The sequence below is a fragment of the Pleurodeles waltl genome, chromosome 5 (assembly GCF_031143425.1).
Source record: "Pleurodeles waltl isolate 20211129_DDA chromosome 5, aPleWal1.hap1.20221129, whole genome shotgun sequence".
In the NCBI taxonomy this organism is placed as follows: domain Eukaryota; kingdom Metazoa; phylum Chordata; class Amphibia; order Caudata; family Salamandridae; genus Pleurodeles; species Pleurodeles waltl.
In genome coordinates, this window is record NC_090444.1 from 733,752,276 (window position 1) to 733,771,113 (window position 18,838).

At 39.6% G+C, this 18,838-nt stretch overlaps 1 protein-coding gene across 4 annotated transcripts in view; it reads left to right on the top strand.

Moving 5' to 3' along the window:
• The window catches only part of BIRC6 (baculoviral IAP repeat containing 6), a 1,722,273-nt gene that overhangs the window by 334,618 nt on the left and 1,368,817 nt on the right, over positions 1-18,838 (top strand). For all 4 annotated transcript variants that reach the window (XM_069234691.1, XM_069234693.1, XM_069234692.1 and 1 more), the window contains exons 18-19: positions 12,145-12,306; positions 12,398-12,529. In XM_069234691.1, the coding sequence (XP_069090792.1) occupies positions 12,145-12,306; positions 12,398-12,529 (294 nt within the window). The remainder of the gene's footprint in view (positions 1-12,144; positions 12,307-12,397; positions 12,530-18,838) is intronic.

The window sequence follows — 18,838 nt, forward strand, 5'->3', positions numbered from 1 at the left end:
GATGCAATTGGAAACTGTATGCAGTTTCTAGAGTGTGAAAGAACCAAGATTGAAGTAGGAAGAAGACTGGAATAAAGTGAAAATCAGTTATCTAAAGTTTTAAGGGAGTCTTACAAGAGAGTTTGTAAAGAGCCTGTGTAAAGAAATGAAAACTGAAACTGCAAAAGTAGACCATTTTATAATTACAAATATAATAACTTAGTAAAAGTATAAAAATAGACATATTATGCTATGTAATAGCAATGACCACAAAATCATTTAGGAATGCATTTGCTCAGGATAGGTAAAAAGGTTTCAGCTACGGTAGGCAACTTTTCAGCATATTTGGATAAGTAGGAAGTCAATCTACCTAATGGCAATGGACAGTCCGTCATAGCCTCCCTATGTTCTTTTTTTAAAGAAAGAACCAAACTTGAACTACAACCAATCAGGTGACAGCACCCTCTAGAACATTCCCAACAGATGCTGGTTCTCTCAGATTTTCTACTACATGTTGTGTAAAGGGAGTCTCTCTGAGCCCTGCTCAAACTCTACCTGAGTGAACTGACCAGATAACTTTTTAGAATCTACAGATTTAGACTGGACATTATGTCCCAACTAGCCGAGAGAGGACTTTTCAGAACGTGTGACACCTGTGGGAAGAACAGACTTCATATTGATGACTCGCACAAGAAGTGTACTTCTCCATCCAGAACACAATGTGAGAGTTTGTAAAATCTGCTGCACCTTTCCACACAAAACTCTTAAGGATAGAGAAGGCAGACTCTTACTATGGCTGCAAAACAAAAGCAAAAGAGTGCCCCTCTCCTGATGAGTGAAGCCTCTTCACGGGCCTCTCACTCTTTTAACAGGCCTAAATCGATGGAGAAGCTCACCTCAGAACCACCTGTAAAGGATCTTAAAAAAAATCTAAACATGCATCAATTGGGCGCATAAAGAGCCATGAAGATCTACCATCATCTTCAAAAATGCAGCCAAAGGCTCTGGAAAGGTTCACTTTAAGCCAATACTCTTTCTATGAAGAAAGCACTTCTTAAAAGTGCTTCACAATCCTTACAGTCGACGAGTAAGATAAAGAAATCCCATTGAAATCTGTTAAAATAACCTCGTCAATGAGAGCTCTGTTGACGACACACTCGTCGACAACCACGTCGACTTCAACCACAGTGATGTCTTCAATGATTATTTCTTTGTTGCCCCTGTCATCGACGACTATAATCTCTGCTAAAATATATCGACCACCAACGACAACGGAACAGTCAACGTTGGACCCGTCGACAACGACGACAGCACCAGTAACACCATGGACATCAACACCACTGCTGATACAGTCGACAAAGCTGTCAATGGCCTCCTTATCGTCAACGAGGAAACCATCAACTGTGAAACAAGAAAAAATGGGAAAATCACATATCTTTCATTATCTCTAATTCCACTAAAGAAAAAATCTACATCTGTTATATTACCAATCCATACCTCCCCAAGTAAACTTCCATGTCCTCCTCAACGCCTCTTGGATGACACAAAAAGGAGACAGGTAGCAGTGGTCAGTCGTGTACACCACCTCCTGAAGTGCCAATTGTGTATAAATAAACTGCTCAATAGGTAACAGCACTACTCTACCCAGGTAGTGCCATATGATATGGGAAAAGCTCCCATAATAAAGTACACCTAGAGCAGTAATACAGTGATGCCAAAGTATGCAAGGACCCTCCAAGCAGTCTAGTCGGAATATCAGTCCAGTAAAAGAAGCAGCGTGGAAGCACTCCACAAGAGGAAAGCTTTCTGCCCACCACAAACAATTCAAGGTCCTGCCATTTGGACTAAAATCATCCCCCAGAATATTTACCAAGCTGCTGGCTCCTGTGATGGCTCATCTAAGACCAACAGGAATTCATGTTTTTCCATACTTGAAAGGTGCATTTCAGTACAGACCTTCAAGTCATTCATGGGAATGGTTTCCTCGTGCATTCCAGTTGTCCAGAATTGCTGCCTACATATGCACTCACTTCAAGAAGAACGGGACAAACAGTGGCTCCAAGTGCATGGCTCCTTTTGAATTTCGCATTAACATAACTTCAGAAATAAATTTAAAAAAAATGTCTTGGTGGATAATACATTCAAATCTGTCCAAAGGGTTCTCATATCTGAAACAAATTCCCAATTTCATCATAACTACGGACGCTTCCCTCAACAGTTGTGGTGCCCACCTGCAAGTTTTGCAAATCTGTGGCAACTGAAGTCCATCAGAAATTAAGCTTCACATCAACCAACTGGAAGTAAGGGTTATCAAACCAGCACTCAGCATTTTTTCTTTTTTTTCTTTTTTTTATCAAGATACACAAGTCAACACTCATACGAACAGACAACAGCGCCAGTATGTTCTATCTCAACAAACAGGGAGGAACGAGAGCAAATAGCACTATCACATCAGGCACAGCGCATTTGGAATTGGGCTCTAAAAAATCTAATTAATCTAAAAGCAGAACATGTTTTGAGAGCGTCCAACTATCTAGCTGACTCACTAAGCAGAACGATCATTCTGTATCATAAATGGGAGCTAGACTAGCAGGTTCCCAACAAACTCTTCCAAAGATGGGATGGGCTAAACTTAGATCTTTTTGCCACAAAGGTGAACAAGAAATGTCCATATTTTGCAGCTGGCATCGCCAAAGAGGATGATGGGGGAAAGCATTTTTGATGAGATGGTCAGGAATTTATGCTTACGCTTTCCCCTGATCCAGTTGATTCCCAGGGTGATCAGCCAAATGAAAACAGAGAAATGCTGTCTCCTCCTCATAGGCCCAAATGGCCCAGACAGTGCTCGTTTATAGAACTCAGACAGACGTCAGTCTTACTGACCATGAACCAGGGCCAAGTAAGACATCCGGACCCATCATTCCTACACTTGTTGGCCTGGCTCCTGAAATCACTGAATTCTCCAAATTAGACTTTCTATCAGAATGCAGATGATACTAGCCAAAGCAAGGGCAGATACCACCAATAAAACCTATAAGTTTAAATGGAAACAGTTCTGCGTGCAGTTCGTAAATAAAATAAAATTAAAAAAACACCCTCACATTGCTCTAGGATCAGATACCCCCTTATTTGATCCACCTAGCTAAATCCAGGCTATCTCATTTATTCCCAAGACTGCATCTGGCTGCAATTTCGAGGTTCAGACATTCTCAGGATGCTTCTCTTTATGATGTACCTGGATTGTGAAACAATTTCTCAAGGGTCTCTACAGAGCATTTTCTCCTATTCAAAAGCCACAACCATTGTGGTACCTAAATGTAGTATTAAGACAGCTCATGAAACCACCATTTGAGCCCATTACAAAGCTGAGTTAAAGTACTTTACTTGGAAAACATCACTGTTACTGGCTCTCACATCACCCAAGAGAGTAAGTGATATTCAGGCCTTTACCATTAAAGACCCATTTTCTTCAATTCACATCAAACAGCGTTAAACTTAAAACAAATCCTAAGTATATACTGGAAGTCCCATCAGACTTCCATCTCAGTGAGACAGTGGTCCTGCGAACATTCTTTCCGAATCCACAAACAGCTGCAGAAAAATTACTACATTCTCTGGATGGTAAAGGATGTCTAAAATTCTATCTACAAAGAACACATCAAATATGCAAAACAGACCAACATATGGGGATTTAAGGAAAGGTTTCCCAGTATCTAAATAGACCATCGTGGGATGGATTGGGCCCACATTGTCATTCTCAAGCTTGGGAAGCCCTTAAAGAGCAAGGTTAAAGCCCATTCCACATGAGCTGTTGCCACATCCGTAGTTTTTTTTTTTTTTTGCTGGGGTGCTTATCCAGCATATCTGCTGCGCAGCCACGTGGTCCAGTAGAGACATGTTTATGAAGCATTATTGTCTGGATGAAGCCTATGAAACTGATACAGCTGTCTGACAAGCAGTGCTAAAGCATCTATTCCATTGAGGTGAGCCTCTACTCCCCCCCCCCCCCTCCCCCCCCTCTCTTCCACTAAAAATGTTATAAGGACATGCGTATTGTTGTTGATAATATTATTACCTTGACTAGTGTTATTGATCACTTTTATGATTCAAGCATGTGCATATATGAAAGATCCAATACAGGAGAAGGAAATTGGTTACTTTCCTCATGCCCGGTTCCACATGCGCCCTTTTTGCAGGAATGCCTCTTGGCTCAGGGGAGGTACACTCGGAAGATATAGTGTTGTTAATATCTCTCTTCATTGGTGGAACAGCAACAACCTGTAGCTGGGCAGCCCTTTATCGGATCTCATTCTGCAAGTCACCATTACCGAGGACACCTCTTGCCACCCAGGGGCACATCCTGATCATGTGACAACACAGGGGGTCTGGGCCTTCATCACCATGGGCGGGATGTCTGTAATCTTGAGTGGTCAGCCATATGCCTCTCAAGGCCTTCCTTGAGGTCATTTGTTGCAAAGTTGTTCTAAACAAGACTGACAACGTGACCGCTGAGGCTGCATACATGCAAAACATGTAACATGCCTTTTAATTTTGATTTTTTACGTACCTGTAATCAAGGCCTTCATGGAGGGCCTCAAGAGGGTCATAAATAAGGATACCTAAGACACGTGCAGTGAAAGCAATTAAAACCCTGCTGACAGATATATAGATACTGGTATTTGAGCCAAGATAGTTGATGTGCCACAAATAAAAAATAAAAATAATAATCCAAAAATAAAAAATTGAGTTTGGAATCACATTCATGACCATGAAGCATAATGATCAAACATAAAAATCCTAGAAGAAAGACCCACACAGTAATATTGATACTATGTATTAATTTAGAAATGCAAAAGGTGGCATATATAAATCGGAGAATCGTAGATTCCCAATATATGCAACACAACAGATATTTGCTAAGATTATAGAAATAAGATAGAAATAAGAAAAAAGGCTTTAAGAGAAAAAAGCAGAGTAAAACAGGAGATAGACCTATAAAGGAAAGAGGGGAAAAAAAGGAAAAGAAAGGATAAGAAAATAGTGGGGATAGGGGAGTATAGAGAATAAGGGATATGCACCATGTGGTATGATATTGATTACTTTCTGCAATAAATAAAAATGGATAAAAAGAAAATTAAAATATTTGACAAGTTAATAAGGAAAGGTCAGTTTTACAGTGGCCATAAACACATTTAATATATTCCAAAGTGATTGTGATGGGACAAGTGAGTTCTGTGAGCACTCCTAAATAAGTGACTCAAGCCCACTATGTATGGAAAGAAACGTTGTTCAGAGTTTTCCAATCCAGCAAGATATCTTAAGACACATCAGTATCAGATAGCCCTAACAAGGACTTAGTGCATACAGACCCAACCTAATAAGGGGAGAAGAAAGGGGAAATAATACCTTGAAAATAGAGGTAATCCTTTTATGGACCTCTGTCCAATAGGAAGAGTGATGTCTACACGTAAGGAACATATGGTCAAGGGTACCTTGAGAGTCTCTACCAGACCAGCAGAAATCAGAGTTGAGTAAGTGTAACTTAAACATTCTAACTGGACTCTAGTAAAGAAAATACACAGTCCGGAAGTGTGCCTGTGAAAGTGATAGAGTAAGTTTGTTATTAAGATTAGGGGGGATGTCAGGCCAGCACATTTTGAAATTTTTGCTTTAGTCTTCAAAAAATACTAAAAGCCCACATTAGACAATGAGTATTTTGCTTGTAACAGATAAAACATAAGGGGTTGGTCATCTTCATGAAAATCTGATATGATAATAATCCCCTTCTCTGTCGAGATGAGCCAGTACAGGTTGTAATTGTAGTGAACATTTTAGAATTGTTCAATAATAAAAGCGCTGAGGATTCAGATAATCTTGATGGCAAAGACGTTCTATGGCTCGAATCGAATTATGAAAAATCTGAGACAAATAGGACAAATTTAAAAAGGATTCATAGTAAGAGCTGAAAGTAGATAATATGGAAATGTGGTGTTCAATTAAGAGACGGGGAACCACCTAATAGTTTCAGGTAGAAAGCCAAGGCACACCCTAAGCTACAAGGAAGGCTGTTTGATAATCAAATCAGTTTGGCAAATTCCCACCATTATTCGCAGAAAGTCTGTTTCTTAAGATCAATTTTATGTTTTTAGTAGACCACAGAAAATTAAAGTCTAGTTTATCTAAAGTTGAGAAAAAAGGACAAGATAATCTAACAGGGAGCATCATAGTCAGAAAAATTCACAAGTGTGGGTGATCATCATCTTCAAAGTCTCCAATCTCCCCACCATGAATTATATTTAGGCGGTCATAAAGATAGTTGAACTTTAATTTCATCAAGCATTTTCTGTTCATTAATATTTACAGAGACTGCCAGATCTTTAGAGAGCTATATACCAAGATATTTATTCATTTTTGGTTGCCCTTGAAGTCCTGATTGTCCAATACAAGTAGATTGTCAATGAACATTGAGAGGCATAACTTTGGTCTTACCTCTGTCAAACGAGTAGCCGGAGAAATCCACAAAAGATTAAACCAGTGAGAGAACTATAGGAATAGTAGTTACAGGGTTTTCAGAAAAGAATATCATCTGCATAAGCAGTCATTTTAAATGTATGTGGACCAAATGTAACCCCGCCAATGTTTGGAGATTCTTTAATCAGCAGTAGCAGAGGGTCTATGGCTATTAAGAATAACAATGTAGATAAAGGGCAGCACTGTTGAGTGCCTTGACATAAAGGTAGTAGGAAGATAGAACCCCGTTAATCCTAATCCTGGCAGTAGGGTTGACATATAAAGACATAACCATTGAAGAGAAGATTATCCAGATTGTAACGATGCATAGCAGCTTTAGGAAAAGGTCAATTGACTTTATTGAAAGACTTCAACTATTGCAACAGTGGACGGTGAGTTAGGCGAAGCCGCTTTCTCAATAATTTGACAAAAAAGACAGGTGTCGTCACGTGTCAACATACCTTTAACCAGTCTAGACTGCAGTTGATGAATTAATTTAGGAATCAGTGATTTAAGACGTTTCACCAGTATTTTTGCAAACATTTTCACCTTCATATTTAGAAGAGAAATAGGTCTATAATTCTTAATATCAAGATGGTCCCTACCCTCCTTAAGGAGAACAACTATCTTAGCCTCTGCAGATTTACAGGTGAGAGCTCAAGACCTGGCAAAATGAAGCAGTAAGGCTTCCAAAGGATGTAGGATAATATTGGTTACAGGCTAATAAAACTTGATTGAGAGGCTCTCTGGCCTGAGGGCTTTTCTCCTGGGGATAAGTTTAATTACCTGTAGAATTTTAAAAACATCTTTAATAAATCCGCAAATTTGGTCTAAGTACCACCTTGTGAGTCAGTAAACATTGTTATTACGGAATTATGTTTAAATTCAAGATCATACACAAGATATTTGTCTGCTTTATATAAATACGTTTTTTTTTACTTTTCTGAGCTTGAACCACTAAATGCACTCTTACTAATGATAGAATCTTATTCAAATTTGTTTGATGTCTATTAATAAAGAAAGGTCTTTAGAAAGTCTAAAAATAAATTTCTTGCCCTTAACTAGCCTATCAAGAGAAGCCAAAGAATCTCTGATATCCTTATTCCTTTTAGGTATAAAACCAATACAAAAGCCTTTAACTGCGCATTTCAGAGCATCTCATAGGATTACTGGAGATGAGACCGTTCCAGAGTTTTTCTTTCAAGAATTGATGGGATTGTTTTACTTACCCATATTCTGTCTTCCTCAGATTGTAATGATCCTTTAGTCAGTCTCCATGCATCTCTAATGGGGCACGTGAGGAAGAATGCAAAAGACACAGAAATAGCAGCATGATCAGATAACAAAATGGCTTCTATGGAAGAGCATAAAACATTTTGAGCTAGACCAGAACTAAGAAAAATATAATTAATCCTGGAAAAAGTGCTATGAGGAGAATAAAAAATTTAAAAAAGTGACGTCACCACCTGTGGGGTTCTGTAAGAGCCAAACATCCAGCAGTTTGTGTGATGCACAGAGATTGAGCTTAGTTTTATGAGACCATGAAGGCCTATACTGAAAGGCTGAGCTTCTATCCACAATAATGTCCATAGGGAGATAGAAGTTGCCCTCAAAAACAATTTTAGATGACTGTAGAAGTGAATTAAGTTTTGAATTGATAGTTTGTCACAGCTTGGGGTCTTCATGATTAGGAGCGTAGATGTTGACATCATACCGCTCTCCATCACCATGGGAAAGCCTGGTTATAGCCCATCTGCCATCATTATCCTGTTCTACCGAGATAATCGAAAGACCTGATTGTTTTGTGATGAGTGTGATAATGAGGAGAGGTGAGGAAAGAAAATTGAACATCAAGAGCATCTCGTAAGAAGGGAAAGAAGAGAAGAGGAGGAAACAGCCAAGAGAGCCCCCTCACCTCTCCCTCCCCCTGCAAAATGCAATATAATAAGTAGAGAGAAAGAGTAAAAAAAAAAAATTCGAGGCGAAACATTAGCACCTAAAAACTAATAACTGAGAATTAAAAGACCTAATAATTAACTGTTACCAATTAACACAAAAAAAATGACAATTTGAAATTGCTGGATATAAAGTCCAATGCAAACCAGGGGGAAAGAAGCTGTGCTTTAGACAAAAAAAATCCAACACAATTAAAGGGTACCGCATTTAATCTTGGCAAGAGTCAACGGAGAGAATTATGGAGTGGGCTTGCAGCTCCATCCTCATCAATTTTACTCTCAAAAGTAATATCCATGAAAGTAGGCAGTTTAGCTGGCTAATCGAAAATCTGTGACTTGTCCTTGAAGATGACCTGACAGCCTGAGGGACCTGTGAATGAGAATGGAATGTTCCTTTCATACAGTCAGTTTCACAGGGCAAGGAAGCCCTTCCTTCTGATCACTGTGTCTCTAATTAAGTCCTGAGAAATAGAAATCTTATGTTTCTTGCAAAGAAATCGCCCTAGCTTTCCACACCTGAGCCAGAATAAACTCTTCGTGTTGAAGACGTAGAGGTTTAAAAACAGCTGGGTGTGGTGTAATGTCTGTACTCCAAAGAAGGGATTCGATAGGACAGTTTTATTTCAAAGCCTCCATGGAATGAAATTTGAAGAGTAGATGGGACCTAGGACTCCACAAATTCAACCAATTATGAAGATTTCTCCTCCGCTCCTTCGGGAAGACCAAAATTTCTAAGTGTCACACCTGTTATGGTCATTCAGAAAGGAAACAACTTGATCTACCTTATGTAGATGTTTCCCAAGGGCATGTTGTACAATATTCTACATTGCTTATTCTGCTTTCAGCTTGATTAAACCTAATAATGAAGTATTTCATTTCTTTCTTTATAGCAGTCATCTCTACTTGGAGGTGATCAGTATTAATTTTGTTACTCTGCTCAATGTCATGCACAGTGTCTAATTTAGACCCAATGGATTCCATAGTGGCAGAGTCCGCAGGGCTGCCTTTCCTAGGAGAGTCAGGAAATGGGGGTTCCTGTTTGACACGTTTCAACTTGCCCTTGGCGTCTTTATCTTTAGATCCTTCAGATTTGGCCATATTGATATGCAAATTGTAAGAGAACATAATGTCAGCTTAAGATGTAGGGAAAGATTGTTGTAGCACTACTTTGGTATCCAAACGCAAAAAAAATATAAAAAAGGACCAGCACAGGCTGTAAACAGTGTCATATTCACAGCAAGACAGTAATTCCTCAAAGTGATCATAGCTCAGATGATTATCCAGCTAAAGATCATGTTTAGAAAATGCATTCCAATTATATTGCAAATAGGAAGCACAGTTATTTATATTCGAGATCCGCATTCAGGGATATGGAATGAGGAAGGCTGAAAGCAATGACCCATTTGCGATGAGAGGATCGAGTACAGCATAGCAGGCAATAAAGTTGTTAGACATAAGTTCTCAAAAGTATTGGGTGAATCTATGTAAATTAAGAACTTGCCCAGTTCCAAATATCAATTGTATTCATTTTGTAGTGTTGCATCGCGATGCAGCTTGTTTAGATGGGCAGTAAACAAAGGAATTGAATGGGCAGCACCATCTTGGGAGCCACTCGACTGCAGAGACGCGGACTGCAAATGCAGAGAAAAGATGTCCCCTGGACTCCTGACACCAATCTGCTCTCTGGCCAAGGTTTCCTCTGACTTCCCCCTCCGATACAGCCGAAGAATCAGTTGAGGTGTAGCTAAAAAGGCTCCACTGCAGCAGTGGCTTTACAGAGCTCAAAGGGGAGCCACCATCCAACACAGCTCTCAACCCACGCTCCTATATCAGCCAGAGAGTCCTAAGGAATTTATTTCATACATCTATATCAGATGCACACTAGCCGACTGTAGGGGGTACTGCTTTATAGTCTATGAAATACTTTATGGCCAATATATATTGATGATTGTATGCACAGTTTTCTGTTGAAAGCTGCTAGTCCATTAGCAAACAGACCAGATCCCACATTTAACATTCTCCTTTGACTATTCGCATCCATAGTGATGAACACTTGTGTCAGAGATGTCTGTCTCATTCTAGTATGAATGCTGTAAAAGAATACCTATTCAAGCTTAGTGTCGATGTGGATTTCTGTGATTTTCATCTGGGGCTGTATCTCCTAATACAATAAAAGATTTATGTATGCACCGCGATTATATGATGCTATAAAATAATAGGCATATTCTGAAAGAGACGACGCAGAAAGAATTAGGAAAAACTACAAAGAAATGATGCAGAGCATGTTTCAAATTAATGACAATGTTTTCCAAACACTTCGCAAACCCATTTGCACAATCTCAACTGTTCTATTCCACTCTTAATACTTATAAAGAAGAATTAATCTCTTGCAACAAGAGCAGGCCCAGAAGCTAGCAATAGCATACTTAAATTTGGCATTACAAACTCTGAAAATGAAACGGTGTCATGACAGCTCATAAATGAATCAATACTTTAACTTCAATACTGACCAGGATCTCCAGGAAGCGGTCGTTTTACAACCTTCTTTCATTAGAACAAATCGAGAACACACCGTGTAGGTCTGTAGCAGAAGATCCATATCTTATGTGTCTTCTACAAGTATTAATCTCATTGGCAATGACTGCTTTTTGTTTCTGTGATTGTCAAAAACATTCATCCTTGGTTGGTATGAAAAAGTGTACACTACTTTTCTTCAAAAATCCTGGAAATTTCGGTTTGAGTTAATCTGTTGTACAAAGTACAATCCCACATTGGTCAGAACGTTTGATTTGCATGACGCTTGTAACCCTTCAAAGCCCTGCCTTACCTGCTAACACTTTGTAGCAGCTGCCTTATTCATTCCTCGTTGTCACACATATTAGGAAATAGTTCATATTTTTTTAGAATAAATGAATCTTGCTGTGGATTGACCCCTATTTCATGTATATACGGTTTGAAAGACTGTTAAATGTTGCAGTATTGCAATTTATCATCCTTTATCCTCCCCAAAAGAAACTGTTTAAAAGAGTTGCTTGGCCTAAAGTAGACAAGATAAATAAACACTTAGATAAACTAAACAGGCTTGTTGCAGTTCTGACACCGCAGGACGCATATTTAACCTGGAACATTTGCCCTGCAGAGGGCCTGGACTGCATATATAATCCAACAGTTTATGCGGACTAATTCCTCCACAGATTGTACTGACTTATTGCATATCAATCAGGCATCAAACACAATAGATATAGTCCATGTTTTAAAATCGGATTTGGCCTTTCGGCTGGCTTTAAGACTATTTTGGATTTTTTTGCTTCCTTCTTCAGTTTGTTGTTTGAACCTGAACAGGAATCTATTAGGAGAAAGTACAATTAGAAAGAAGAGAGTTTCTCCTTTTGCAGTGTTAACTTTACTTCCCAATCGGTTTTGTGGGGTGGTGGAGAGGATTCAGTATGAGGTGTGAGATCAGAGAGAAAACATCCAGAGCCTTTGGACTTCAGCTGCTTTCAGTTTCACATTCAGTAGTGATGCAAGTGTGCATGATTTACTGCACTTGAGTATACACATCTATATTGTGTGTGTGTGTATATATATATATATTTTTTTTTTTTGGTAGTTAAAAATTTAAATGAATATTGAATGAAGGAACATGACTTGTTGGATTTTATTTTAATTGTGTGACATTGTTTTTTTTTTTTCGGTTTAGAGTTCAGAGGTGTGCCATGTTGCAGTTCTCAGATTTCCATGAGAGACTTATCAACACACTTTGCAAGAATACAGAAGATAATCTTGCTACCGAGCAGGCTCAGAGTCTTGTGTTGGACATTTTGTGCTGGCTTGCAGGAGTGCATTCAAATGGACCTGGAAGGTAATGGAACTACAATTCTAAACATGTAAAGGTTACATGTTTGCATTTTTCAGGATTGAAAACAAATATTTTTCCTTGGTTTGTTTTACAGCTCACAGGAAGGAAAGGAAAGTCTGCTGTCGAAAACACGGAAATGTCTTTCTGAAATTGTTCGTGTCTGCTTCTTTGAGGCAGGGCGAAGCATAGCCCATAAGTGCGCCCGTTTTTTAGCACTTTGCATAAGGTTGGTTTTATTTCCTTTGTGTCTGTTCCAGTTTTGGGTTAATATTCAGCCACATAGGTTATCTATTATGTGTGCACACTAAAGATTAATGTGGTGGTGTGTTAGACCTCTTGTAAAAAAGTAAGATGTTGGTTTAATGATGTCTTTTGTAGTTTTGACTTGAACCCCTACAGTGCTGTTTGTTTGCAGTTCAGGATCAGGAACCTTTGCAAAACTGTGGAAGGTGTAGTGCAGTTCTGTGAAGGGGTGCAGAATATCAGTTTTCAATATTTATTTGGCTGTATCCTATTCAGAGGGGGAGTGCAGTTTTCACCCGGTCACAGCAGACTTCTGGACACTCAACGTCCCAAATGAGTATATCAATGCACAGTAGCCATACTTCAGTGGGATCTCACTTTAGATAGAAACTTCCAACTTGCTAATTATCTCATGCAATTGCAAAATATGAATTGGATTTTCTTTGCAGTATATGTACTTGGTATCTTAATCTACAAAAACATGCCAAAGATGTATTTTCTACGAGACAAAGTATTCATGGGATCTTTATTTTGAACATCTCAAACAAAAATCAATGACCTAAATTGCAAATAGAAAAGATAACGAGTGCCAATAAAAACTACGTTAATGTCCTTCACATTGATTGGTTGACGCAGTTAGATGTTGACCATCTCCAAGAAAACCTCAGTGTGAAAACGATGAAGGCTATTGCGCTGATCAAGACTCCCTTCTGCCTTGATTTATTGTATTTATAGGAACTTTGTATACATAGTCATGGACAACTTGAACAGAGATTGCACTAGTTCCGTATCTCACAGAAAACAGTCCTAATGGGAGAACAATCACTGCTACTAGAGTTCACCCAGCAATTCCTATGCTTAACCCTTGGTTTAAATTTAATTAATCAGTATTGCTCTTAAAATAGTTCACTTACTATAAATACTGTAGACTTGGAATAGACATTTCTTTCCAATTAGCCACAGTGATCTGTTGGCTGTGTTCATCCAAATCTGCTTTGGAGTCGGTGTCCTGAATTGAAACAGTCATCTGTGTCTGCTCCTCCTCTAAGGTGTCGGTTGATTCTGTATACTCCGATGCCATCTTGAGTCTTCTTGCTCTCCGGTCACGCAGAGTTTTTTTTTTTCAACCGGAACGACAGTTAAGCTTCACAGTCTTCCTCGCGATGTTCTGGAGAAAGGCAAAGATTACATACCTCGTGATGATCGGTGTAAGGGAATTTCGGTTGGCATCTAGGACAGAATAAATGGAGTCTGATCCATCAGGGTATGGCGTGGTAGGCCTGAACTGGCCCAAGGAAGGCGCCACCGCCTGAAAGGGCGTTTTCTTGTTTTCAACGGTACTATAAGCTCGATTACAAATGGAAACTCGATTGAAACAATACCGACGGTAGAATAAAATTAATATAAAGTTTCTGAATCGAAAGTCTCAGAGCAAGAGGAGGCACGTCCGAACCAGACAGCCGAAGAAAACAATCTAACAAAGGAGACGACGCCCATGCACACTGTTACCGAGAAGAGGAGTCACTCGATCCGTGACTCGAAAAAGGATTTCTTCGAAGAGATACAACTTGTAACACTCCAGGCCCAACACTAGATGGCGGAATATATAACACAGCATGTGTATCTGCAGCTACACATGCGATCGAACATAAATACGTCACCAGCAGGTGCAATACTTGCATCAACCAATGAACAGCCTACCTAATGACAATGCCCGGACTGGCGAATAGCAGAAATGCCTTTTCACACTTTTAGGACGGCAACAGGCAATTTTCTGCTCTGCGACAAAATCACATTCAGCTTTTTTTTTTAATGTAAAAAATGAAAATAATCAGCACTGTGGTGAACATTCAACCTCCCTGCAAAACCATTCCTTTCATCTTGTGTGTTTTTCTTGCCTTGAACTGTGCCTTCAGGGCAGCAGTAGGCGTGGCAGACAATAGAAGGTGAAATTTACTATTCTAACTCCAGACATAGAATACTTGTGGTAAACTATAAATCCCCCATCTATTTTTAAGAAGTGTTCAAAAGTAGTAATTTTGAATGGGAGAAAGTGCTGGCCTAAGGGCACAGCTCAGGGCGAAAAACTAGGAATATCTTTTTATAAGCACATCATAAATGGTAAATCTATATACATTCTGATTGCAGATGTGTGGCAACAATGGCAACACACCTAATTAATTATTTGTTTTTGTTTTATCTAAACGGTATTATGTGAAAAATACAATGTAGTCGCAATTAATGAAGCAGAAGTACATAACCTAATTGGAAAGAAATGTCTATTCCAAGTCTACAGTATTTATAGTAAGTGAACTATTTTAAGAGCAATACTGAACAATTAAATTTAAACCAAGGGTTAAGCATAGGAATTGCTGGGTGAAAAAGCCATGGTTCCACCCGAAAGAAAGTTGTTGACGACCAACCTTCTGGTTCAGTGCCGAAAAAGACCAAGTCACCCCATCAACAGGCCACACCTGTCTTGATGGAGGAGTTGAGCCAACACATTAAAAGCTCCACAATCGAGCCAAACCAATGGTACACACTTTTCAGAGTCGAAAATTCAATGACCTGCTTCGGAGCCGAAATCACAGGCTGCAACTTTGGGACCGAAAGAATTAGGTACCATTTCAGAGCCGAAAAAAATCCTTCTATACAGAAGAGACAGGACTTCCAAGCCCTTTGAAACACAGTTCAGAGACAATTACTGAACAATCCTCCAAAGGAGTTAGAACATCTGAATATCATTCTAAGGACTCTGATATCCAGCCAATCCTGGAGATTATGGACAGTAAACAAAGGAGGATACATATCCAAAAGGAGACAGGGAAAATTATTGCTTCACCTCTGCCACAAACCAAGAGACAGCTGGCGTTTCAAGAGATTCTTCATACTGTTCCACCACCAGCAAAGATATTTAGAAGAAAGGATAAACCATCACCTTTGCAGCTTTCTCCACCACATTCGCCAAATCTTTCTTTCTCTCCACCACCTACTACCCTACCACCATTGCCCTCACCAACACATTCTCATACATATTCACATGGAGATACAGTGGACCCCTGGGACTTATATGACCCAGATCCCTATACCACTAAAAGACCCAGATCTCTATCCATCCAAACTTTCACCACCAGAGGATAGTACTGCTCACACTTAGGTCATTTCTAGAGCAGCTGCATACCATGGAGTTCAAATGCATGCTGAACCTTTGGAGGAAGATTTTCTGTTTAACACATTGTCCTGCACTCACTCACGCTACCAGTGTTTACCAGTGCTGCTTGGTATGCTTAGACATGCAGATGACATATTTAAGGAACCTGTCAAGGCTAGGGTTTTAACCCCAAGAACAGAATAAAAAAACAATCCTGTGCCAACCAACCCAGTTTATATCACACAACAGGTACTACCAGACTCTTGTAGTCAGTGCTGCAAGGAAAAGGGTCAATAGCCAATCTTCAGGGGATACTCCTCCCCCTGATAAGGTAAGCAGGAAGTTTGATGCGGCTGGGATGAAATGCAAGAGTTCTTGCAATATTTACCGAAAGAGCATCAAAAAAGAGCACAACAAATTGTTGAAGAGGGACAAACCATTACCAATAACCAAATTAGATCTGCCCTCGACGCAGCCGATACTGCAGCTAGACTTATCAACACTAGCATAACAATTCGTGGGCATGCATGGTTAAGATCTTCCGGTTTTAAACCCGAAATACAGCAGGCAGTGCTTAACATTCCCTTTGATGGGTAGCATCTATTCAGACCTGAGGGTGACACAACTATTGAAAAAAATCAGAAAAGACTGACACTGCAAAAGCCATGGGAGCTCTATATACCACACCTTACCGGGGTTCCTTTTGAAAACAGCAGTTGAAGGGAAGGTTTCAAACCCCACACTACAGAGGCTTCCACCTCACAGTCTAAACAAAGCCAGCAGTATTATCCAAGAGTATCATTTAGAGGTTCTTACAGAGGCCAACACTTTAGAGCCAGAGGGAAATTTCATACCTCAAAGAGTGTCCTCACTCCCCCAAAACAATGACTTCCTCAACATCCCATAATCCCACACATCTCATGTGGGAGGAAGACTGCAACAAATCCACTCTCACTGCCAAAACATCACCACAGATCAGTGGGTGCTTTTAATTATCCGCAATGGTTACTGCCTAGAACTAATTTCTTCTCCACCAAACATTCCCCCCGCTCTCAGACTCTCCTCAGAATACACCGTTCTGTTAAAGCAGGAGGTACAATCTCTATTACCAAAAGAAGCAATAGAAACAGTTCCAATATCACAACGGGGAACAGGTATATTCACTATATTTCCTGGTACCAAAAAAAGGATGGTACACTCAGACCAATTATGGATCTCAGACCTCTAAATCTATATATCCTGTCAGAACATTTTCACATGATCACTCTGCAGGACGTAATTCCCCTACTATAAAAACCATATTACATGACTGCCTTAGAACTCAAAGATGATTACTTTCATACCGAAGAGTTGTAATAGCAGGCAAACACTACTAATTCAAGACTTCCCTTTGGCATTACAACAGCTCCAATGGGTTTTCAAAAAATGCTTAGCTGTACTAGCAGCTCACCTAAGAAGACAACACATATATATCTTTCCTTATTTAGACGATTGGCTAATAAAATCAAGCAATATTATACAATGCCAGCAACACACTCAATACACAGTAGATACCCTACACACATTAGGGTTCACAATCAATTACCAAAAATCCCATCTTGAACCAGCACAGGTTCAACCTTACCTAGGTGCTATTCTCAATACCCAAAAAGCCCTAGCCTACGCAAATGCACAAATGATACAGGCTTTTCAAAACCTCACATCACAGATACAGCCCAATCAAAGTTACACAGTAAGATTTATCATGAAACTATTGGGAAGGATGGCATCATGCATAGCAATAGTACCACGTGCAAGACTAAACATGAGACCACTACAACAGTGTCTCTCACAACAATGCTCTCAAGCACAGGGTCAATTACAGGATCTAGTGTTGATAGACTGCCAAACTCCCAAATCTCTTCAATGGTGGAATCACAACAACTTAATAAAAGAGCGGTCATTTCAGGACCATGTGCCTCAGACCATAGTAACAACAGATGCGTCAATGACAGGTTGGGGAACTCAGCTCAACAACCTAACCATACCAGGGGAATGGAATTCAATGCTCTTAACTTATCACATAAACCATTTAGAATTGTTAGCTGTGTTTCTCGCCCTAAAAGCTTTTCAACCTCTAGTCAGGCACAAAACAGTCATAATAAAAGCAGACAATATGACAACAGTGCATTATCAGAGGAAACAGGGAGGAAAACATTAATCTCAATTGTCCCTTCTAGCCCAAACAATATGGAAATGGGAAAATCACAATCAGATTTACTTTCTAGAGGAGTACAGCTAGTTTGCAGACCTAATAAGCAGGACGCCGCAACAAATACACGAATGGGAAAGTCACTCTCACGTACTTCAACAGTACTTTCAATTGTGGGAAACACCAGACATAGACCTTTTCGCAACAAGCGAAAAATGCAAAATGCCAAAACTTTGCATCCAGACACTCTCACTCTCTGTCCAAGGGCAATGCTCTATGGATCACTGGTCAGGGATATTTGCTTACACTTTTCCCCCTCTACCATTAATTCAATTTCTGGTCAACAAACTGCATCACACCGCTCTCACTAAGATACTCATAGCTCCCACTTGGGCATGACAGCACTGGTACACAACACTCCTAGATCTGTCAGTAGTACCCCATCGCAAACTTCCAAACCGACCAGCTCTGTTAACACAGAACAAAGGTCCAAAAAGGCATCCCAATCCCAGTGTTCTCAACTTAGCGATTTGGCTCCTGAAGTCCTATAATTTGGATATTTAGATCTTCCATTAGAATGTATGGAAGTTCTAAAACAAGCATGCAAAGCTACAACTAGACAATGCTATGCTAACAAGTGGAAACGGTTTGTTTACTATTGTCAGCCCAAAAATACAGACACACTTAAAGCATCAATACAGGATATTGTATGCCACCTGCTTCATTTACAAAAAGCAAATTTATCTTTTTCCTATATTCAAATTCATCTAACTGCTTTATCAGCCTACTTACCAACCATACAACATAATTCTCTCTACACAGTCCCTGTCATAAAAGCCTTTATGGAAGGTCTTAAGCGTATTATTCCACCAAGAACTCCACCAGTTCCTTCGTGGAATCTCAATATTGTACTCACAAGATTAATGGGACCACCATTCAAGCCCATGCAT